Below are 24,861 nucleotides of genomic sequence, written 5' to 3'. Positions count from 1 at the left end.
GAATACCTCTTTCAAAGTCAGGGGCTTCACCATCCTCTGCCCACCCAAGATTTCATCACAACACAGAGGTTTACAAATAAGTTTAAGTAGCCAACAATTTATAAGCTAATATAGTGTGTCAATGCATGCCAAAAGGATGATTTTCTCAGCCATCCATAGCTGAACCTAAAATAAGTCATTAGACCTATTACAGATTACATACAGTCAGTGTGCACTGGAGAAGATGGCAGAATGAATAAAGCCATGATATTATGACTCACAGACATAGAAAACAAACTTATGGTTACCCTAGGCGAAAGGGGGGAGGGATAAATTAGGAGTTTGGGATGAACAGATACACACTACTCTATATAAAATAGATAAACAACAAGGTCCTACTGTAGAGCACAGGGAACTATATTCAATAATAAACTATATTTATTATTATCCTGTAATAAACCATAATGGAAAAGAATTGGAAAAAGAATATATATATATATGTATGTATAACTGAGTCACTTTGCTGTACACCTGAAACTGACACAACACTGTAAATCAAGTATACTTCAACAAAAAAAAATTTTAATAAAAAATAAAATTTAAAAGTTGTGATGTCATAAATCATTAGCGTGATCATCATAAATCCTTCAAGTGATAATCACATCCTTTCACTGCACTTTTGGTGCATGGTACGTGAGCCACACCCATCTCTCTTCCATTTCTGGATTTCTTAATTTAAGCTGTGGAAATGTGCTCCTTTTCCATCATTTGACAGTCCTTCTCGCTCATATCCTCTCTGACCTCCCTGGCCAGGTCCAGTGTTGAGTTGAAGTTTTCATTGCTTATTCTCTGCACACTTTGGCGTTACCTCATGGTTTCCTGACTCGTGTGAGAGAAGTCAGCATCACAAGCGGGCCTTTGCCGAGATGTTTTCTCGTCCTTTCCAGCGCAGAACTCTCCAAACAAAGAGAGGTTATCACATGCACCCGAGAGCTGCCTGGGAAAAGCAGGAGCTGTAGTTATCAAAGTTGGAACCTTTATGAAATATGCTTTTGTCTCCGTTTTTGTTGCGCTCAATCAGGTCAACAAGTATTGGCTAAGTGTTGAGCGCGGTTTCCTGTGGGATTGTGTAAGACCTTGCAGGACAATAAACGCTTGGGGGGCACTGAGTAATGCAGCCATTTCTGACCCAGCAGCCGGGAAAATGTGAGGCAATTTGCGGCTGCTGGAAGGAGGACAGCTGCGGCTGAGTCCCTACAAGAGCAGAGCGACCTCACCGCCGTGGACCCGGGCAACAGAGCCAGGCAAAATGGTACGTGGAAGGGCAGGTGGCTCTACAGCGTCACGTCCTACAGGAAAATAGGTTCGGATCTGGGTGTTGTAGAGCCTGAAGTTCACAAACTTGGGGGGAGGGGGGTGCTTTAAGAAAAACAGTGCAAAATTATGAAGGTGAAATTGCTGGGGCTCCTCTGGGGGCTTTGGATGGGACCATGTCATTTGGGGGCCTGCTATAGAAGAGTCACTGGAAATTCCCTCTTAGCTCAAGATCTCGTTCAGGGAACCTGTCAGGTTGTGTGTACATCACCATCAGCTTGATCTAGCTTTGTGTCTATTCCTCTGCTGATTTTCTCCATACTATTCTTAAGCCATTGCCCTTTGAGGACTTTTATTTCCCCTTTATTTACTTTTTTTATTGAGGTGTAGTCGATTTAGAGTGTTGTGTTAGTTTCAGGCGTACAGTAAAGTGAGTCAGTCATACATATATATATACACATATTTTAAAAATCTATCCTTTTTCAGATTATTTTCCATTATAGGTCCTTCTGTGACTTTTCACATTGGCTTTGTAACTGCTCCCCAAAAGACAAAAAAAAATGTTAGTCATGCCTTCTTTTACTTATCTGTGCTTTATGATGGTTTTTTTTTTTGCTACGAATATTTATTCTTAGCTTCCTGAAGTCTCCGTAAGTCAGGGGCCTGCGGGTATTCTAGATGGAGGTAGAAAGATGGGAGGGAGGTGAACCACACAGTTGCAGCCACATACATAGAATTTTGAAAGTTCTCGCAGACCATGATGGTTTCACTGGATTTAAAAAGTAGTACAACTATAATGTGCTCTAGGTCATTGCTTCTCCAACTCTCACGTGCACATAGGTCACCTGGTATCTCACTAAAATGCAGATTCTGAGGCACTAGGGCTGGGGTGGGATCTGAGAGTATGAATTTCAAACAAGCTCCCAGGGTATGCTGATACTGCCTGTCCGTGGGCCACACTTGGAGTCACATCCACGTACTTATTTGTTAGAAATCAGTGGCACAATTACACAGTCAAACTGATTTTAAGGTAACCAGTCCCGGGATTGCAAGGCCATAACAGAGCCACGGAGCAGGTACTTGTTGACGAGAGAAGGCGTGAGGTGTCTTCCCCTCCCAATATCTCCTATCCCCAGGGGGCTGGGGGAAGGAGGGTGAGGACTAAACGTTTATGTCGAGGTCATTTCGTTGTCTCCAGTTTTTACACTTTGCTATGGTCTTTTTAAAAACTTTGCCTACAGAGTGATGAGGGGAAGGGGTGCAGGCTTCTGGAACATCTACTAGGGTGCTAGGCCATAGCACAGAGACAGGCCAGGGATCTGAACCCCCAAAATCTTGGTGCTTTTGTCCACACCAACCTGTATCCTTAGCAGTGTTACGTGTTAAACTAATTCAGCATGATATATTAGGATGTGAATGTATCACTTTTTGCTTTTCTTCTAAGGAAGGTGCCCAGAGGGGTGCGCTGGGCAGAGGGGAGGGAGCAGAAGGAAAGAGGTTGCTGAAAAGAAGGAAAGGCCTTAGCAAAGCTCTATGAGGCACTGAAGATGAGCTTCACACCAAAAGCAAATTTTAGCTCTAACAGGAAAGGCATTGGCATTCTCTGTGCAAAAATGGCTTCCTAAAGTGTGTGCTTTCCATAAATTCATTTTGGAGCAACCGAGGTATGGTGTTTCAAAATGCTGGATTCAAGTATCAGTGTTAAAGGATTTCTGTCCGTATCATGCCGAGATCAACTGTAACTTTCTCTCGCCTGCAAAATGTCCTATGAAACGGGGATCTGTCAGCTTCTGTGCAGCTGGTATTTGTCTTTGGCCAGCATCTTAAAAGTTATATTTTTGAACCACTTTACCTGATTCTGAGTTAAGTTTCTGTTCCTGTTTAACTTACCATCATATTTTGTTCAGTTATTTAGCAGGAAGATAAGCAGGCCTGCCCTTGGGCAAGTATGTGAAGGTCGAGTTTGCCACAGGTCCACCATTTTGGCTTTCGGAGCCCCCATCCCAGTCCGCACTTGGAGCGCCTTCCCTTTCTGGAATTCCCGCCCTCCCCCCTCCACTGCCCTCCCACCACACGTATTATTTTAATATCTTGACACCTACCAAAATCTTAGGTAAATGATACGTAAAGTAAGGGAGGATAACCAAATCAAATAAAGGGGTAAGGAATTGCTACCCTCATCTCTCAATTCTAAAAAATAAAGCTTTAAAGCCACCATCCTGAGCCAGCCAGGGAATATACATTTTAATTGAGGGAGCTATCCAATGGCCCCAATTAACTATACATCCCTTTCTCCCTTCCTTTCCTGACTCCTGCGCCCCTTTTGCACCACTTAGAATTTATTCCAACTTGTGAGATTGTATGTTCTTACCTATTTTCAAAACATGGGCTAGAGTTTTGCTATTTAACACTGCTTTAGAGGTCCCTGCTGAAAGAAGGAACCTCTAAAGGTTCCTTATTTATAGGTCACATCTTTCTGATATTTCCAGTAAAAGCTCCCCTGCGTGTATCTGGTCAGGCTCAAATTTATGCCTAGTTCTACCAGACCACAGGCTTTAGCAAGGCTATCATACATTTAGCTGAACACATAGATCTCTTTTAGTGTATTTATTGCCATGATGGTGTGGGCAAGTGTCCCAGGCAGGACACCAGTGATCTGGCTCCGTGGGCTGTGTCTCTCTAGTCACAGTGTCGTGATTCTGGCTAAGTCACCTAGGCCGCCAGGGCTCAGTGTTGCATCTGTAAAATGACTTCTAGGGTTCCTACCACCTTTGATACCCTGTGGCTGCCTTCCTACATTTAGGTTAGAGCCTTCTCTGATTAGGAGCGTTACACAGCTGGCGTATCCTTCTCTAACATCTGCATTGTGGTCAAGAACATGGGCTGGGCACAGACATAGAAAACAAACTTATGCTTACCAAAGGGGAAAGGGCAGGGAGGGATACACTAGGAGTTTGGGATTAACAGATACACACCACTATATATAAAATAGATAAACAACGAGGACCTACTGTATAGCACAGGGAACTATATTCAATATTCTATAATAACCTATATGGGAAAAGAATCTGAAAAAGAATATATATATATCTGAATCACTGTGCTCTACACCTGAAACTAACACAATATTGTAAATCAACTATACTTCAATAAAAAAGAATGGATAAGCAACAAGGATATATTGTACAGCACAGGGAAATAGAGCCATTGTTTTCTAATAACTTTAAAAGGAATGTAATCTAAAAAAATATTGAATCAGTATGCTGTACACCTGAAACTAATATAATATTGTAAATCAACTATACTTCAATTAAAAATTTTTTTTATATTTCTCCAACATAAAATAAAATGAATATGGGCTATGGAGTTAGACTGCCTGGATTCAGACCCCAGCTCCTGCGCGCTTGCAGTGTGGCCCGGTTGGTTTACTTATCTGTGACAGCGTCATCAGCTATAAGCAGGGAATGATGCTGCAACCTACCCCGTAGGGGGGCTTTGTTACAACTTACCCCACAGGATGGGGCTGTTTATGGCCTACCCCATAGGGCCGTTGTGACCAGTAAACAAATGCATCTTTTTAAGGTTCTTTAAAGAGCTCCTGGCACTTCGTGAGCCCTCCTTAAATGTTAGCCAGGATTATCATCACCGCGATCACTCACATCCTTCAAGGTCCAACCTGAATGCCCTCTCTTCCATAATATCTTTCTCAATTATCTTAAGAAAAATAATAAGTTTTCCTTCCTCGGGCCTTTTGTAGCAAAGAGTAAGGACTCCTCTCTAACTTGAGTTGTTTCTCTCCACCTTTTTCTCTTTTAATCATAAATAACTTATGGGTACCCATAGCATGCCCAGTATTTTCACATAAAGTTCCTCATTTAAGTCACAGAAAGTGAAAGAGCAGTTACCCGTTTCATTTCACAGGTGAGAAAACTAACATTTACAGCACGGAAGGGGCTTGGTCAGGGTGACACAGTGCACGAGTGACAGTCCTGTCACCTCTTGGAAGGCTTCTGAGTCTACGAGCCCACAGCAAGCTTGCATATCCCTGAGCTACTGAAACTATCTCTCAAACCCGTTCATTGTCACTCAAGCACACTGTAGGCTCAACATCAAGTGTGCTGCATAGATGTGCAGGCTTGAACTCCTTACTCTCATGATATCATTTCCTTATAAATGCTAAGTAACCGTAATGATTCCAAGTCTGTTTAATTCAGCATGCACCTTTTATGTTTAAAACTTACACAGTGGTTGCCGACTTCCTTATAGAAAATACTGTACTGATTTCTGACAGTTTTTTTTTTTTTTGGCCTCCCCTGCACTTTAATCTTTCTAGTTTCATATGTTTATGGAAATAGGCAGCCTGAGCTATTTGGTAAGCAAATTGATGTGTCTATTCTATGTAGGTAGTGATATATGAGTGTCCAGCCAAATCGCACCAGATCCTCTATGGAAATAGATTTCTGGTTTCTAGCTTTAGGATCAAATTTTATTTTGTTTAGTTTAAAAAAAAACACCTTCCCAACTGAATTTCCCTTAAATGTGGGTAGGCAGAGCCGAGTTTGCTAGTCGCTGGACAGGCGGTTGAGTGAACAGTGGCCCTGGAGCCCTGTTGACTTACTGTCCTAATACAAGGCGAGAGACGTTCCATTTCTAAAAATTAGTCCTCACCATAGAAATGCCTCCAGTTTAGAATCTAGGCTACTCTAGGAGAAGAGGGAAGTACAAGGAAGGGATAGAAGCAAATAGAAGGAGAAAGGCAGGTGCAAACTTGATCAGGAACCAAGTATTGTCTCAGAAGAAACTGATCGGGAGGTGAAAGAAGTGTGAGTCATCAAAACAGGGTTCTTTAACTTTGTTAAGATGCTCTGGAATCCAGCTTAGGGAGTGGAACTTTGAAGGACTTCAGAGGCAGGTGGCTCCAGGTGTGTGTGACATGAGAACCATAGATTACAGACACGTATGCATAGCATGTGAACTCATTTGTGTGAAAATAAACACCTGCATGTGTAATTTGAAAAAAATCTAAAGGTATGTTCACCAAAAAGTTGTTTTCTTTTGCTTGTCTGTAGTTCTTGCTTTTGTCGAATAAACATATATCACATATGATTTTAAAGATGAAAGCCAAAAAATTCACAAAGGGCAGGATTTGGAATAAACATTTTTGTTAACATTTGACAAATTATGTTTCATTAGATGCAACGACGTGTATAAACTCTTGGAGATTTATTAGAAAATGTTCTTGAGGACTTGGTACCTTCCTTTCTACTCGATGTCCTTCTTCCCTTCAATATACAGAAGCGACTTTGTGAATTTCATTTGTCAGTGCTTTCAGTGGCTCATCATATTCATTTTTTAGATAAAATTCCCCAAGAAACCATTCTTCATGTGATGAATGTGCAGAGAAGCATGTGTATCAGCATGTAGTACGAGAAGGGCTGTGCTCTACCTTGGACATTGGGATTTGCATTTTTAAAACAGTGCTCTTAATGTTACAAATTGATTCAGCGTCTGAAAATAAGTGTTGAAATGTTAACTTTGTATTCAACTAACCAGATCTATTTAACTACCACTCTGCTTTGAGGAGGAATGTTTTAGCTGTGGATGTAAAAGACATTTGACAAGAGTTTTCACAGTGTTCTCTTTCTGCTCTGTTAGTTAATTTTTTTCATGGAGAAATTTAAAAGGCAAAATGTTCCTACACCTCTGCCCAGTGTGATATGGCTCCTCCAAAGGGAACTTTAACTCACAAAAAGTAGACATTCCAGAGTTTCAGTAAGTCTTCAAGCAAATTCTCTTCCGGCCATAGACTACGGGTGTAAAAAATAATCTTATCTGAACAGGCGTGTGCGCAGAGGTTACCACGGAGGCAAAGGTGAAGGGAGGCGTGCTCCCTGCCTTCCCAGGGCCGGCTGGGTTGACTGTGCCCTGATCTTTGCCTCATCTTTGAGTCCAGGACAAATAAACCAGTGGCCATGGAGAATAGCACTCACTGGGCTCAAAAGGAAACCCATTCTACTTTCACAAAAGAATTATACTTTATTTCCAGGTAAAAATATTCAAAGCAAAAAGTGGCCGAGTCTTTATTATATTTAATGGCTAAGACTTCTACTACTTCTGCCTAGGAGACGAACAATGCCCTTGGAGAAAATATAGATATGTTCTGACTATGTAGATAAATAATAAAAGCTGATTTGCTTGATTCCCATCTTTAGAGTGGTGTAGCCTATGTCAGGAGGGAAGCTGGCTGGGCCTGACCGTGGTTTATTCAACGCCAAGCAGAGTTTCTTAGTCTCCCTTTCTTCCACTCCTACCGTAGTGGGCCCATCATACTCTGCGGCCATGCCCCTTAGTGACTGTGTGGCTGCTTCCTGATCAGGTGATAGATAGGATGCAAATATCTTCTTTTTAATGCATGACCCTGGCATAGCCAGAGGGAAAATGAGTGGGGTGTCTCAGAGCAGTGACTTTTTGCCTAGAGCTTGAGAGCGAAAGACCTACAAGCACACTTCTTCAGCTCTGTCGAAATTAAGGTGGTAAAGTTAATTACCTTCAGATTATCAATAAACAAAGAAAGATAGTAATGATTGGGCATCTGACTGCTAATAAGCACGTGATTTCACAAAGCAAAGAACGTAAGGAAGTTGGTCCCTTGTGGCCGACTGCTCAGCATTGCTTTTCATTACTAGGCCTGATACCAGACAGAGGGTTGAAGCAACAGTCTTAGTAGAACCAGAAAATGAATGCATTTATTTTCCAGAAATACCTTAACTTTTAATGTTTTATGCAGTTTTGGAAGAAAAAGCAAGAGTGTTTTTAGTTTATGAAGCGCCAATTCTTTCAGTTCTTTTAAATCTCTTTTGACAGCTTTTGAAAATGTTTTATGCTCAGAAACAGTGAAAATTATACCCAAGTCCTTTATGCTAAAGAGCTGATCATGTTCAGGGACTGTGGTGTCATTTACAACAATATCAGAGTCTCAAAGTGGTTTGGATAATTTGATCCAACAATGGGCCACATTAGTGGAGAGAAATTTCAGCTGATCAGTTCCTTCAGACACGATGAACTGTCTGGAGTTCAGATTGTTTAAAGTTGGATGATATTCAATTCAATTCAACAGATGTCCCTAGAATGTTTAAGGAAAAAGGAGAATTTTGACATGGTGGTCTGGAAGGTAGTGTGAAGATGGTGAATTTATGATCCAAAGTGGGAGATAAGTACAATGCATAAAATGCTATAAAAATATCAACGTATTTAAACACGTCAAAGCCAAGGCAGTAGGAAAAAAGTGCAGGAATGTGTGTGTTTAAGAGCCTGCTTCAGGGCTTCCCTGGTGGCGCAGTGGTTGGGAGTCTGCCAGCCGATGCAGGGGACACGGGTTCGTGTCCCAGTCCGGGAAGGTCCCATATGCCACGGAGTGGCTGGGCCCGTGAGCCATGGCCGCTGAGCCTTGTTCGTCCGGAGCCTGTGCTCCGCAACGGGAGAGGCCACGACAGTGAGAGGCCCGCGCACCGCAAAAAAAAAAAAAAAAAAAAAGAACAGAGCCTGCTTCATTGCATTTTCCTCTATACTGTTAAATCTAATTTAAAAAAACTATTTGTATTATTCATTAATGAGAAATAGTTGAATAAAAATTATGAAAGCTAAAAGACAACCTAGCTAGATGCTGCCAACATTCATTCTAATCATTTTATTTTATTTAGGACGACAATATGAACACAGAATCCATTCTAGAAGAACTTCTTCTCAAAAGGTCACAGCAAAAGAAGAAAATGTCACCCAATAATTACAAAGAGCGGCTTTTTGTTTTGACCAAAACAAACCTCTCCTACTATGAATATGACAAAATGGTGAGACCCTATTTATTTCATTGTTTTTTTTTTTTTCTGGTACGCAGACCTCTCACTGTTGTGGCCTCTCCCGCTGCGGAGCACAGGCTCCGGACGCGCAGGCTCAGCGGCCATGGCTCACGGGCTCAGCTGCTCCGCGGCATGTGGGATCTTCCTGGACCGGGGCACGTACCCGTGTCCCCTGCATTGGCAGGCGGATTCTCAACCACTGCGCCACCAGGGAAGCCCTATTTCATTGTTTTTAATGCTACTTATTTTTCTCAAGTCTCCATTAAGTGCTTAATATAAGGAAACATCAGATTTCTTAGCGAACACAGTAAAAATCAACTTGTACTCATCACATTGTCTTTTCTTAGCCAAGTTATAATTAATTCAAGATAAAGCATTCTCAAACATTGCTCAACTTTACTAAGGCAAATTGTAACTTTAGAACAGTGGTTCTCAACTGAGGGTGATTTTGCCCTCCAAAGGATACTTGGCAATGGCTGGGGACATTTTTGGTTGTCATCACTGCGGGAGGGGGGCAGTTTGCTACTGGCATCGAGTGGGTGGAGGCCAGGGATGCAGCTGAACATCCTACAGTGCACAGGCTGGCTCCACCACAAAGAATCATCTGGCCCCGAATAGTGCTGAAGGTGAGAAACCCTGTCTTAACAAATGCTGAAAATAAGACTATTTCTGTGCAGCTGAGAATTCTATCACAGTAGAAATACTGAAATACTGTCATAAAATTGAAACAAGATGAAGATGCTTAATTTTCCTGAATAGATTAACCATATGGCAGGTGATCTGAAATGTGTTTCAAGATTAACCAAAAAAATTAAGTGCTGCTTGAAGACTTGCTCTTGGAGGAGTTTATGTCCACACTCGAAAAACATACGCTCTCATCACTGGATTTTGACTATTATGGAATAACTGGAATGATTCTCACGCGCCCATCTCATCTCCCAATCTCCCTCCTAAGTGTAACGTTAACTTGGTTCTGTTCTTTGTGCACCACTGTATATCACGTGAGGCATCTTATACTTTCCTTTTAATTCAGAAAAGAGGCAGCAGAAAGGGATCAATTGAGATTAAGCAAATCAGATGTGTGGAGAAAGTAAATCTTGAGGAGCAGACCCCCGTGGAGAGACAGTACCCATTTCAGGTAAGGGGAGGGATAACATTCCATCGGATGGATGGCTCTTCTTTTAATATTTTCTATTATGAACTCAGTATTGGGGGGATAAATAAAGATGTTGCTAAATGATTCATTAAGACAATGGCAGGTGCTTATATTTGTGTAACCATAGAGAGCATTCTCAACCTCTCTCTGAATCTGGAACATCCCCAGATGGGACTGGGGCAGTTTGCTTAAATTCTATCCACCAAGCTGCCTTCCCCGGTGGGAGAGAAAGATAGATAGATGAGTGTGTAGGCCTTAGTGGTCTGACTTGCCTTGGGGTCTGATGATCTGTTTCATCAAACATTGCGCAGCATTTCCAATATGCTACAAGGTACTAGGCACACTACCCCTATCCCCAAGGCATTTACAGAGCATTATAATGCAGGGAGTTGAGTGTTAAGACGAAGGTGGCAGCGTAGCCATGGTGTCCCAGAACGGAGAAGCTGCACTTCTCACTCCAAGAGGTCAGGGAGATTTCCTGTTGGAGGTGGCACTCAGGTTGGTAAGAACAATGGGAGTTTAGCCCAGCAAAAACAGGAAGGGCAGCGAAACCAAAGAAACAGCAGATGTCAAGACCCTGGTAGGTGAAACAGTGTGGCACGTTTGGAGAAATCCGGGTGGTGCTCAGAATTAAGCAGCCCCGTGAAAGAGTGAGAGACGAGCCTGGAGAGGTAGCCAGGGCCATATCACAAATGGCTTTGCATAGCACGCTAAGGAGTTTGAATTTTACCCTGAAGTATTTCAAACACTGGTCTCCTACGGAGAGGGTGCCTACAGTACCCCATGGAAGTGACTTGATCTAACACTTGCCCTACTTTTATTATATCAAGAAAACTTATCTTTCTGCTCTAGAGACAGACAGACTGTTCTTCCAATGGTCAGACTACCCTGTGCTACTATGAGGGAACAGTGGCCAAAAAATGAAATAAAATGAAATAATCCACTCAGTGAACAGTCCATAGTTCCCACTTAAAAAAAAAGAACATTGCCCAATTGGGAAAAACCGGAGGAGCGTGTGCTCATGGAAGATGCTTCAAATGAGTATCACCATGGCATGGAATACTCAAAAGAACATGAGCTTTGGAACGCCAGAGCTCCCAGCCCCATTGCTTATGTTTGTGTAACCATAGACAACCTTCTCAACCTCTCTCTGAGTTTGTTTCTTCATTTGCAAAGTGGGCATAATCATATATTTTTATAGACTTGAAAGGGAATTAAAATGTTAAATTATCTAGGAAAGAGCCCAGAAACTAGTTGGTATTTAATAAATGGTCTGTATTGTTTACCCACAAAAGCTGAATAAACTAGAGAAGGATCTGGGCCAGACACTGGAATGTTCAAACATTTCACCAAGTATCATAAGGAATAGAAAATGACTTATACTGGGGATTCCCAGGGTGGGACATGACCCAAGGGAGTAAAGTAACAGGAAGACATATTTTCACTCAATATAAGCATGAACCATAAAATGATCAGAATGAATGGAAATTGGCAAGGATGGCATAGCAAAAGTAAAGGACATTCCATCCCTGAACATATTTTCAAGGATAGAGCAGATAAACACTTTCCAGTGGGCTATAAATACAGTCATGCACTGGGTCGGTGGCTAGACCAGAACACTTCTAAGACACCTGTAATGTCTAACATTTTATACTTTCATAATTCTCCATGGTCCAGGGCATTCCTGCTGAGGCCTCAATGTTCCCTGCTGTCAGATGCATCATTGCTGTCATTTTCCAAAGCGCAGAGGTGTCTGGGCTAAAATAAACTGAGGGGTGGAGGATAAAAATAACTAGATTTTAAAAATCTAATTCCAGAGCTAATGTGTATTATATAGGCAAACTCAGTGTTTCTCTTGGATAACAAAAATCTGTAGTTGTACCAGAGTGAACTATAACACAATTATATCTAAATGCACCAAATCTTTTCCTTTCCAGATTGTCTATAAAGATGGGCTTCTCTATGTGTATGCGTCAAATGAAGAGAGCCGAAGTCAGTGGCTGAAAGCATTACAAAAAGGTAAGTTTTTAAAAATGTCATCAAAGGGAGTCTCTGACTGAGCTCTTTCGAGGCTTAGTGGAGGAAAGATATGGCAATAAAAGGGCCTAACACCAATAGAGAAATCTGTTGATTTTCCTACCAACCTCAGAGAATGTGCTGCACTCATCCTTGTTTTGCATTCGCTTTGTTACCTAGAGGAAGCCTGGGCATCGTGTTCCCTTTCCTGCCCAGCACACAGCTGGCTATTGTGCCTTCCCCACAGCTAGGAGGAAGCCAGACCACCTGCTCTCCACCCACTGTGCTTGCCTTTATCAGAGCAAAGTCTAGATCCTCATAGGGCTCTCTCTTGGGTCCCGTAGCTACTGTACTTTGGGTATTTACAGAAAATTATGTCTAATACTTACTAATACTTACCATTTGCCAGCTACTGTGTCAAGTAGTTGGAAACATTTTCTTAGGTAATCCTCTCGACAACCCCATGGCAAGGGGTAATAATACTATTCTCCATTTTTCAGATAAGTGAAATTACACAGACATGGCAAACGTCACATACCTAATTATGGAGAACACATAATTCAATTACCCAAACCCAACTTTTTAAACAGTACAGTAGAAATGCCAGGCAAAACTGGGAATTTCATGAAACATTTATTTAGTGATTCTTAGGCTGCCCTGGTAACAACCTTTGACAGAAGAGAGAAAATTATTACTAATTTGGCACTATGACGTTTCTCCCCATGATATTTTTATTTTAAAGGTGGGTTATGGTGTGAGGACAATATTTAACTCAAACGAGTGACTCTGTTGGTGAAATTTCAGATATTAAGCTCCCAGATGGGGGAAGGTTTTACTTCATCTTAGATTCGGGCTCTTCTCACTACCCCTCAAATTACACCACTTAAGACAACCACCTACTCTACTTCAATGCAAATACGTCCTTTTTCACTCCTAGGGCTTAATTTTCCCTTTGTATGAAAGGGTTTAGCAACCTATTCTGTAGGAGAATCAAGCGGTCCAGGTAAGAGAAAAGCCTCCCTCTACCTGCCGCCAGCTTGTTGAAGTAAGAAGAGCATCCTTCTTAGAGTCAGACAAATCTGCGAACAAGTGCTGCTTTGCTGTGTCATCTATAAAACCATCTAACGTCTCTGGGTCTCAGTTTCCTGACCTGTAAAATGGGAGATCAGATTTCTTTTTTCCTAGAGCATTCACGAGCCAGAAACGGATGACTCATAAATACATTAAAGAGTCCGACACACAAACATGAACCACTCACTGTGTTATAGCGGGGCCTCCGGGAGGAGCTCGAAGATGCTGCTTCCCATTCAGTCTCCTTTGGGGGGATTTGCCAGGGGCAGTTGCTACGTAGACACCCCCTGTGTGCAGCTATTTGTCACGCACTAGGGTTCTGTGTGGGTCTTTCTGGAACTATATATGGTAGGCAGGTTTGGGTGGGCCCTGGGCAGCTCATGTGAAGGCTTATGGAACATAAAAGGAAAGCAGAGAGAGAAGCAGAAGTGAACCTCTTAGCCCCTCATAAGCTGCAGAGAGACCCTATCACTAAGGCTGCCGTGTGCATAGTAAGCCATTTGTATCATTTAATAATGCTTTGGGATGCAGGTAAAAAGAGACCAAACAGTTGCTGAAACAGATACATGTTTGTTCCTCTTCCATGGCCAGAGGTAAGCAAACCTAGGGCTGGCGCAGCAGCTCAATGAAGTCAGTAGGAACCCTGGCTCCTTCTAGATTCTGCTCTGCCACCCTTAAGAGGTTCCCAGAAAGGCTCTTGAGCTTTCCCAGAAGCCCCTCTGCAAACTTTTGTTCGTGTCTCGTTGGCCAGAACTGTGTCTCATGGCCATCTCTGTGTGCAAAGGAAGCTGGAACACAGGATATGGCTTTTCCAGCCTCTGTGCTGGAAGACAGCAAGAGAGAAGGTGAGTGAGATCAGCTACCGTGGCTCTGAATTCAGCTGACCAGATGCGAATAAACTGTATCCTTCTTTCCAAAAATCAAAACTGAAGGGGGGTTTGGCAGGGAAGCTGGCATCTGGGCGTTGGAATATAGTAGAAAAAGCTTGGGCCCGAGTCTCAAATACGCTATTGACTAGATTTGTGAATTTGAGCAAGTTACACCATCTCTCTGCACCTCAGTTTACCTGACTCTGTAAGAGCCATGATAACAGTAATAGCTCCCCCCAGGGTTGCCGAGTAGGTGAAATGAGATGGTGTGAGGGAAAATATGTAAATGTAAGGTCCTAGACACATATCAATACATGAGTTCCTCTTATTGTCATTATTAGATGGTGGGAGTGTTGCAATGTGGACTTTTGGACTTGGCTGCAAAACAATTAGTTCCCCAGGAAACCAAATCTATGTAATAGAAAATAATAGGAATCCTGGTACATGGAGACCAGGAGCTTATAGAGCAGGAAGGCAAGAAATGTGCCCAAGGAACCGCAATGACCATTTGGGACCAAGGTCAGAAACTAGTGTTTTGTAATCTTAACTTCTTTTGCTTTTTGTGACTTTTGTAATAATTTCCCATTAATATTTGGTAAAGTTTTTTTATGCCAGAGTTTTCAGCTAAGCTGAGCTGGGTTAAACTAAGGGAATGATATCATTAAAGCCCACTGTTCATTGAGCACCTACTCTGAGCCAAACACTGTGCTGGATGCTTTACATACATTGGCTCACCTCCTCCCAGTGACCCAGCAAAGTAGATATTATTATCCCCAAACACTTCCTTGAGTCATGGTTGTAAAGAAGGGGGTTTTTTTGTTTTTTTGGTTTTTGTTTTGTTTTGTTTTTTACTTTATATTAAAGTTTATTATTCCATTTGGAAAATCTACTGTACAGGGACAAACCCATTGGATTAAGCAGAGTTTTGCCAAAAGCAAAAGACTATCAACTCTTTGGAATATTCCTGATTCCAGCCCAGAGTCGGGCCACAGGACTTTGATCCCAGGAGTTCTCCTGGGATCAAAATAAGGAATCCTCAAGATGAATACAAAATCAAGAAGGAAAGAGTTTAAGTCACACGGAGAACCAGCCCTCCCTACCCGGAGAATCCTGTTGAACTGTTCTCTACTAAGACCTTGTAGGCTTCTATGCTGTATTTCGAGAGAGGTGAATTTGTTGCAGACACAATATTATACTCCAATATTAGAATTTCGTTTCTTTGGATTCAACATTGCCCTAGTCCCATGGTTTTTTTAAATATGCACATCTTTCTAGAAAAGTAGCCCCATAAACCATTTATTCCTTAGTGGAAACAGGTCAAAAGTCACGGAAGACCAAGAAGGGATGAGGAACTGTTCTAGCTCAGGAAAAACTAGATAACTAAATGCCCTGTGTGTTTCTAGACTGGATCCTCGATCAGAAAAAGTGAATGATTACAAAGGGTATTATTGGAATAACTGGAAAAGTTTTGAATACAAAATATATATTAAGTAATAGTATGGTATCAGTGTTAATTTTCTTGAATTTGATAATTGTATTACGGTTATGTAAGGAAATGTCCTTGTTAACGGAAGTTACATGCTCAAGTAGTGATGGATGACATTATTTAGGTCATGATATCTGTGACTTACTCTCAAATGGTTAAGCAAAATATAATAATGATAAAAAATTTCAATAATAATAATAATGTGTATGTACAGAGAGAAAACGAGATGAAACAAATGTGGCAAACAATTAAAAGTTGGTGACTGTGTGAAGGGTATATGGACATTCACTGCACTATTCTTGCAACTTTTCTGCACATTTGAAATGTTTCAAAATAAAGAGCAGAAGCGGGGGGAGTATATGTTTATTGGAAACTTCTTTTCTTCTTGCTAAGATCTAGTCCTACTCTAAAATCCTAACACCAAGCTGATGCGTATATGTAGTTTCTAGCAGTATTTTTTAAAGACTGATAGAAGTTATTGTGTTGTTCTTACTAAAACATGATTAGACTTTTCTTTTTGGCTTTGTAACTTCTGAGGGAAAGACTTACATCCTTTGGGAACCATTTGCCCTTAGGCTGGTTGCTAGCAAAATGAGGTTTTCATTGTTTTCTGATAACAGCACTTACTGAATGTGTTTCTTCTCTTGGGCCAACGTTTACTCATGCTGTGCTTTCTTCCTGCCTGCTCCCCAGAGATAAGGGGCAACCCCCATCTGCTGATCAAGTACCACAGTGGGTTCTTCGTGTGCGGAAAGTTCCTGTGCTGCCAGCAGAGCTGCAAAGCTGCCCCCGGATGTGCTCTCTGGGAAGCATGTAATGTGACCCCTCTGCTGGGCTGGACCCTGGGTGGACGATGCCCTTTAGGCAAACCTGGCAAATGCCAGAACACCTCGCCAGTTCAGGAAAACAAGATGTGCCAGATTGGTCAGCATCATGAATATCCAGCCTTGAGCATGATATCTAGCAAATGAAATCTAATTCCAGGGTCAACTGAGTCATGTTCCTTAAAATAATAACAATATGAACATCTGCCATTCGTTCATGTCATGAGAAATATTTTTAAACGGAAATCATAAATCAAGCAAGGAGCTGTTTATTTCCTCCCAAAATTCTTCCTGGTTGAAGATAAACTCCAGATGGGTAGAACGTGGTGAACATATCACCATGGTGCAAAAACTAACATCATAAACTTAAAAAACCAACATTCTTTTCAAAAATATGTCCAAGGATAAAATTTAAGTAACACTTTTAATCACCATATATACCAAAATGATGGATGGCCAAGTTTTCAAAGACATATTTAACGTGGTTTGCCATTCTGTACATGTCTGCTGATTTCTTAATAACATCACAGAAAGTAGCGTAGGGTTTGCTTTACATGCAATCGGATTCTACCCAGAGTTTTATTCCCAGGGAAATCTGCCTGACACTTTATCCAGGGACACAAAGCCCACTGAGTGGCTCTGAAGGGCTAATGGAGGGAAAGAATTATGCTGTTTTTTGCTTGTGCCCTACGGGGTCCTACTGTTATCACCAGGATACTTACATGAAGCAGTCATATATTTTAGAAGTGTATCATTGTTTAACAACATGAAGTTGTTGATAAATAAGAAGGAGAACTTATTTTGGTAACAGGCTTATTTTACCAGCCTGGACAAACTATGCTTGGACTATAATGACTTTAAAGAATTAAATGAGATCAGCTGCATGGTAACAACTTCAAGAACTGTAAAACAAGGATGAGAAATATTATTCAAATTCACCCTACAATAGTATTGACCCCCGACAATCGTGTTAATGTTACTATGGGTAATTTTACAACAAAACCAGTGACTAGGGCTTCCCTGGTGGCGCAGTGGTTAAGAGTCCACCTGCCGACGCAGGGGACACGGGTTCGTGCCCCGGTCTGGGAAGACCCCACATGCCGCGGAGCGGCTGGGCCCGTGAGCCTTGGCCGCTGAGCCTGCGCGTCCGGAGCCTGTGCTCTGCAACGGGAGAGGCCACACAGTGAGAGGCCCGCATACCACACACACACACACACACAAAAATCAGTGACTAAATATTCATTGTATTTCCCATCTCAATTAAACTATACAATGAATATTTATTCATCTTAATTAGATCACATTGCCCTTTATACTCATGAATTGTAATGATTTAATTAACTATACAGAATGGACTGTGCATGGATCTTCCCTCCAGTGTGAAGGGCCAGAGAGTAATGTCTCCTTACAGCATTAATCATTTACCCCAATGATTCTGTCTATGGTCAGCATTATTACTCAGCAGGCCAGATTCCAGCTCTGACTCTACCCTAACTCCCTGGTAAAGAGCAGGAAAACAGGCGAGAGAGAGCACTGCCTTGGGATTATCTTCCTGGGCCCTGTCTGGATGGCACCTGCCATGTGTCCTGGGTGCCAAAGGCTCTCTGCCGGCCTCTGAAGAAAACTACAGAACGTAGTAGAGGTGTCGTGGCTTGCAGACAGCTGTGATATTGTCTGTCTGCCTAAGTGTCACTTCTTCCCTCGGCCTCCTCCTCTGCTGAGCTACAAGGCAGCCCGCAGGCACATCTACTAGGAAGGGAACAGCTGGGCATCTTTGCTTCCTTCTGTTTCCAAAATGTCATGGACCATCCTCTGTCCAAGTATATATGGCCTACAAATAAGTTGACCATACATCCCAATTTGTTTGGGACAATCCAGCCTGCAGCTGGGGACCTAGCATAATTATTAAAAGCCTACCCATCACTGTCAGAAATGTTCCAGCTGAGTCAATAAACCATATGGCGACCCCACTTATAAGACATACAATGGCTTCACCCTCACAACCTGGATGTCTATCTACATGTGTGAGTAGAAAGAAAAACCAACAAGTATCCTAACAACGGGGTGGTGGGGGGAAGCATAGGACAAGTTTGTTCACTTATAAATCAGCTATTTCTATGCATCTTGTATGAGCTGATCAAAGAAGAATCAGACATGGATTCTGAATCCTAGGCTCGTAGATACTACCCAATGAGATTAGATATCTGTTACTCAGAGACGAGGTAGAAATGTGGTATAAAGTAACAGTTTATAGAATTTAGAGGACCTTGAATTTCTTATCTACTTGGGAAGATACTGATAATCAATGGTGAAGTGGTATCTGAGTTGGGTATTATACAGGAAAGCAACAGAATCACTCCAGATGTTCTAAGTTCATGTAATCTGGAGTATTGCTCACACAATCTAGTTCACTCTTTTGATTCATAACATTGGGTGTTTTGCTTTGTTTTATTTAAAGTTTTTTCTGCTATTACTTGGTTTTACTCTTCAGATGCTGATCTGCACATTGAACCCAAAGAAGAAAAACACAGAGTTCCCATCTTCCCAGACAGAGTGGTAAGTCAACATTTCCATTTTTTTCATAGTCAGGATATATTAAATAAACCAAGAGTTGCCAAATTCAAGACTGGAATACATGGGCTTCATTCAGAATGCCCAGCAAAGAGAGAGAAGACGTGACCTATCGCCAACAGCCACGGCAGTAGCAAATAATAAATTCAAACAAAGAACCATTTTATGTTTTTTTTGCATTTAACGACTAGGCCTTTTTCTAACCTGTAAACACAAAAAATGATGTATGTGGGAGAAGCCCTTAAGATGGCATCACATATAACAGGCAGTTATTATTGGCTGACATTCCTCCCTCACCACCAGCATGGCTAAGTCTGCCTCGTGTACGTATCCTGGCAAAGGAATGGGACCCCATAGGGCACAAGCAGAATATAATTCTTTCCCTCCATTATCCCTTCAGAGCCACTTGGTGGGCTTTCTTCTCTGTCCCTGAGGTATGTCATTACCTCAGATGACATAAAACTTCCCAATTACTAGTAGTCATGAGAACAGCCTCTAAAGTGACCCATCCAATGTTATAATCCCATGACTCGAAACGTCATTTCAAGTTAAAACATGCCCCCCTTCCCTTGGCTCAAGTCTGCATTCAGAGGGCAGCCTGCTTTGGGGGAGAGGTCAGGGAGAGGCTGAGATTTCTGACGCTTTCAGGATTGAGGCCCAGGAAGACAGGGTATAATGAAAAAGAGACAGTCATACGTGGCCACTCCCATCATGATTTGGTAGTGGCGGCTTCTGGGTGAGACAGTTTTCCAATGCTGATTCTTTATCATACAGGACACTTCCGTGGATTTCCCCCTGGGGTGGAGTTTTATGACAGAGCAAATGTCTTGACCCTTAGCTCTTTGGTTTCTAGCCCTCAAACTTTCTACTGGGTCCATTCACTCATCTAGGGCAGAGTTCCTTTCAAGATGGCTCCCAGCCAACCCTCACTCAAGGGTGGAGTTGGCCTACAGGAAAACAAACAAAACCTTGATTGCTCTGCTTAGTAAAACTGTATGTGGCTCACACTCCCTGCTTTTAGGCTTCCCAGGTAGGTGTCAGCCTCCTCAAATGCCAGGAGACACATAAAATGGCCTCCCTGTGGTTTTCTGGAAGCTCACCTGAAAGTAAGGGAGCATCTCCATCCACCCATCAGCTCTGTGGTGCCTTGGGTACTTATTTTCACCTACACACATTCACACGTACTTACCTCTCTATTTCTATCTAAGTAAAAACCATATAACTTTTGTAAACCAACATGAAGGACATAAAGAAATCCATTATTGTCATAGGTTGAATTTTTGTCTCCCCAGATTCATGTCCACCCAAAACCTCAGAATGTGACCTCATTTGTAAAGAGGGTCTTTGCAGATATAATTAGTTAAGGATCAAGATGAGATCATACTGGATTAGGATAGATCATAAATTCAATGACTGATGTCCTTATAAGAAGATGAGGGGACACAGAGAGATACACAGAGAAGGAGGCCATTTAAAGACCTAAGCAGAGATTGGACTTATGATGCCACAAGCCAAGAATGCCTAGAACCACCAGAAGCTGGAAGAGGCAAGCAAAGATCCTCCCCCACAGCCTTTAAGTGAAACCTTGATTTTGGACTTTTGACCTCCAGAGCTGTGAGAGAATAAATTTCTGTTGTCCTCAACCACCAGATGTGTAGTAATTTGTTATGGCAGCCCTAGGAAACTGATGGAATTTTTAAGGTTTGGGAGTTTTAGTCTGTTATCAGTGATATTGCTTTTTTTTGGTTTGGATACATGCTCCAGCCCTGAAGCTTGAAAATTATGGCCCTGTAAAACACCTAAGAGCAATGTCCAGAATAAGCAAAGGTCAATTAGTGGTTACCTAGGGGCAGGATGGGAACGGGGACTAACTAGAAATGGGCCCGAGAGATCTTACAGCCGTGATGGAAAGATGTAAGACTGGACTGTGGTGATGACTGCTCAACCTTACAAAGGGTGAATTTTATAGTATGTGGTATGTAAATTATACACTAATAAAGTTTATTTTAAACAAATCTAAGAGCAGAGGATAATTTAGGAGCCCAATCTCCTCCCTTCCTTCCGATTTTTTAAAATTTAAGAGCTAATATACTTTGGTTGTTAGTCCCCAGTTCATGCATCTGCGCCTCACTGTGATGTACTAAAATCTCTTATCCTCCAAAGCTGAAGATTCCTCGAGCAGTTCCTATTCCCAAGATGGATGAACCATCTTCAAGCACCGCTCCAGCTCAGTATGACAGTGACTCCAAGAAAAACTGTGGCTCCCAGTCAAACGTCAACATGCCGTTTATGCCAAGAGAAGACTGCCCTGACTGGTGGCAAGTAAGAGGACTGAAAAGGTAAACCCCAGCTTTCAGTCTGGCTGTGCGGCGCACAGAGTGGACACTGCCCCACTGCCTTGGAGCTGAGCCTCGACTCGGTCCACACAGGCCTCAGCTGAGATAGAGATGCCCTCTGAGAAAATGTTCGGTGCCTGAGCCGGAAGCCTGGGTAGCGGTGGCCCTGCTGAGACTCAGCAGCACAGACTTTCCATGTAGATGATCATGTCTAATGATCTAAGTAATACTCGAGCATTTTATTCCCTTTCCCTTCTCTCCCCTCCACCTCCAAATAACCCCGTGTTCCAGAACACCAAATCTTTAAACTATATCCTCTGTCTGAGAGAGCTTAGAGTGGGTCACTTTTTAATGCACTTCGGCATCACTGGCCAAATGACTAGTCAATCAGGTGAGGCCACGGCTGCCTTCTCAGGATGTACACCTTCGCCCACACAGTCTTCTTTGCCAGTTCCTCTTTTCACTTAACATCTGGGACATTTTTCCCATTTGAACACATGAGAACATACTAAATTTTTAATTTTTTAAAGTTTTAATTGTGGTAAAACGTAATGTAAAATTTACCACCTTAGTCATTTTGCAGTTGTAGAGTTCAGTGGTGCCCATTACATTCCCAGTGCTGTGCAACCTGCCTGATTACTTTGAATGTCTGTATAGTATTCCCCCATGTGGATAAACCTAAGCGATGCACAATTGATGGATACTCTCCACGTGCTCTTAAAAACCACAAAAAGGCTAAATAAATCGCTTAGCTTTTTTTTTTTCGCTTAGCATTTTTAAATAAGAGTTTTCTTATGAAGAACTGAAGGGAAAAAGCTATGTTCGCGAGCAAGGCTGTTTGGGAAGCTGGGGAAGGAGGCATTGCTGTGCTGGGGCTTCTCCAGGCACTCACTGAAGTGTGGTTTTGAAAAAGACCTTGGGCTGTGAAGGCAAACAGGAAGTAGGTCCTACATTCCAAATAACACAGCCTTTGGACTTGGAGAAGTCAGTACTTCCCCATGCTCCGCTTTGCACCCCAAATGAGAGAGATAAAATGATGGGTGGCAGAGGATGAAGAGAATCCTGCAGATCCATCTGTGTCCACATGGAGTTAAATCGTTTGGTATTTTCAGGACTTTCCTTTGCAATCATAACAGCAAAGAGGAAAATAACTTATTTTAAAATATATCAGCAACAGAATGCTTGCATACATACAAGAAAATCAGGGCAAACCCAGTCAAGATGATTTATTAATCCAAGTTTTCTATTGTTTGGGGTTATTATGAGCCATTATTAAAAATTCTCTTTTCTTTAGGCATCCTGTCAAACTACTGCTTTTTAGTGGAGTCCCTGCAAGGATGAAAATGTGAAAATGCCTCATTAGCTTCCATTTCCAAACCAAGTGACATATATGGGTCAAACTGTTAAAGCTGAAACATATCTAACAAAACTACTTTTGTCATTTAACATTTATAAATAAACATCAATTTATGAAATGTATCCCTCTTTTTTGTAGCAGTGAAGATTTGGCATGCAGTAACCAAAGGGAAAGAAATGTTGTAGATCACAGCACCCTAAAGATGTCATGGTAAATCAAATTCAGATATTCTTTTACACCCAGGATTTCTTCCTTTTGCAGGAAAACTAACCACATTTGTGATAATTTTGCAACTAGCCTTTACTTTTTAAGGTAAATATAAAACAAATCCAGGTAGTTTGCTTCTCTGAACCCCGAAGGTGGTCTGAGTTGATGGCTTCTGGGTCACGCTGAAATTTCCTACCCATGGTTCATGATATACACTGGTGTTCTCATGAACACGGACACACCAGGCTCAGGCATCTCTAGCAGGAGGGAAAACAACGAAGAGCTGAGTAACTCTTCTCTGAGAATAGCTCTATACACAACCAAGATTTTCTCTAGCTTTGTATCACGGCTCTCCCAGAAGCATCCTCATTTATTTCACGAGCCCGCTCTTCTGACAGAGTCAAAGAAATCTACATTCCTGGGGGCCTTCTGTATCAAGGAGCCAATTTCTCATGAAACTGGGCATGAGCTCAACTTTTAAGCAATTCTCTCTTCACTTTGCTGACACCTTCCCAAGTGCAAAAAAGGGAAAGCTAACAGTCCAAATTTTATTCACATGGATGAAAGCAGGGTGGGATTTGATATGGCACTGTGAGGCACTTGGATTATTTCTTGGTGGTTTTTTTTTTTTTTTTTGGTATTCATGTCATTCCCTCTCTTCTTAAGGGGATCCCCTGAGTCAAGTTCATCTGAAGAAGAGGAAAACCTTGATGACTATGAGTGAGTTTTGAAAGTCCTCTGTGTTTCTCTAAAACTAGACATAGATGTTTCTATTGTTTTCTCCCCCTAAGGTTACAAGCAGATGGTTCAAACTTGCTCAGGAGGCTGTATTTACATGGAGACACTCATGTGAGGTTCTGGGCCATGTATCTGGAGGATGGGTGACAATGAACTGGGTTGTTACTAATGAAAGTATTTTTCCCCAGTCTGGATGATCTAAACCAGCTGCATATATTCCTGGGATCTATCACATACCTGGCCTCCTCTTCATTTCGCTCTGACTTCATAGATACAGCCCATGACATTTCTGCTGATTATTTCTTCCCTGGAGGCCCCTTGCCAGGATGATGTTTGAAGGCTCTTATTAGTGTTGAGTCCAATTGTGAAGTTAGTTACGATGCAGTAATTTTACAAGGTAGCACAACCAAGCCTTGAATATCACAGCATTTATGTTGAGAGATTCCTATTCCTAGAGTGACCTTATCATTGAACATCCAAACTAGGACACTTTAGAAAGAGTGCACTGCTCAATGTTACATCTGGACATCAGGCATAAACTGGACTCCTCTGGGCAAATAAGAATGCGTGATCGCCCCAATTATACTGAGACAGGGTGGTCTTAAGTGGTTGTTAAGGTCCTTTCCAAAATCTAAGACTCTATCATTCGACAACAAATAGGGACAAAATAATCGTCTCCTGGACTTAAAGTCTGGCATTAAGGAGAGGTGGGAGTAATGGCACAGTGCATCTCTCAGACACCTGCTACCCAACAGCGACCAATTCAGTTGGACACTAGGATAACACATATTTCTAGTTCTGGTTTTGTATGAGTGCTGTTATTGATTCATTGGCTACGAGTGCAGTGAGAGCATTTACAAAGTACATGTCACTCTTCACCACCTTCTAGTTCCCCTTTAACTGTAGCTTCTTCCCCAGCATCTACCCTCTGGAAAACAACTACTGGAATCATTCAAACTAAGATAACAATGACTGAGATACAAAATGTAAAACCGACAGCTAGTGGGAAGCAGCCGCATAGCCCAGGGAGTTCAGCTCGGTGCTTTGTAACCACCTAGAGGGGTGGGATAGGGAGGGTGGG

General features: G+C 42.0%; 1 protein-coding gene across 8 annotated transcripts in view; it reads left to right on the top strand.

Moving 5' to 3' along the window:
* Window positions 1-1,144: 1,144 nt before the first annotated feature.
* The window catches only part of BMX (BMX non-receptor tyrosine kinase), a 53,454-nt gene continuing 29,737 nt past the window's right edge, over window positions 1,145-24,861 (top strand). For 6 of the 8 annotated variants that reach the window (XR_003003182.1, XR_003003180.1, XR_003003181.1 and 3 more), the window contains exons 1-9: window positions 1,145-1,291; window positions 8,994-9,140; window positions 10,183-10,287; window positions 12,243-12,324; window positions 16,441-16,560; window positions 19,063-19,127; window positions 21,306-21,481; window positions 22,974-23,045; window positions 23,709-23,762. Coding sequence is in view for 5 of the 8 variants with exons in the window: in XM_024744125.1 (XP_024599893.1) it covers window positions 1,289-1,291; window positions 8,994-9,140; window positions 10,183-10,287; window positions 12,243-12,324; window positions 16,441-16,560; window positions 19,063-19,127; window positions 21,306-21,481; window positions 22,974-23,045; window positions 23,709-23,762 (824 nt within the window). In the remaining 3 variants the exon portion in view is untranslated. The remainder of the gene's footprint in view (window positions 1,292-8,993; window positions 9,141-10,182; window positions 10,288-12,242; window positions 12,325-16,440; window positions 16,561-19,062; window positions 19,128-21,305; window positions 21,482-22,973; window positions 23,046-23,708; window positions 23,763-24,861) is intronic. The other 2 variants (XM_024744122.1, XM_024744124.1) reach the window with 2 other exon arrangements.

This window comes from Neophocaena asiaeorientalis, unplaced genomic scaffold, assembly GCF_003031525.2.
Source record: "Neophocaena asiaeorientalis asiaeorientalis breed wild unplaced genomic scaffold, Neophocaena_asiaeorientalis_V1.1 scaffold882, whole genome shotgun sequence".
In the NCBI taxonomy this organism is placed as follows: domain Eukaryota; kingdom Metazoa; phylum Chordata; class Mammalia; order Artiodactyla; family Phocoenidae; genus Neophocaena; species Neophocaena asiaeorientalis.
This window is presented reverse-complemented; position numbering and strand designations above follow the sequence as displayed.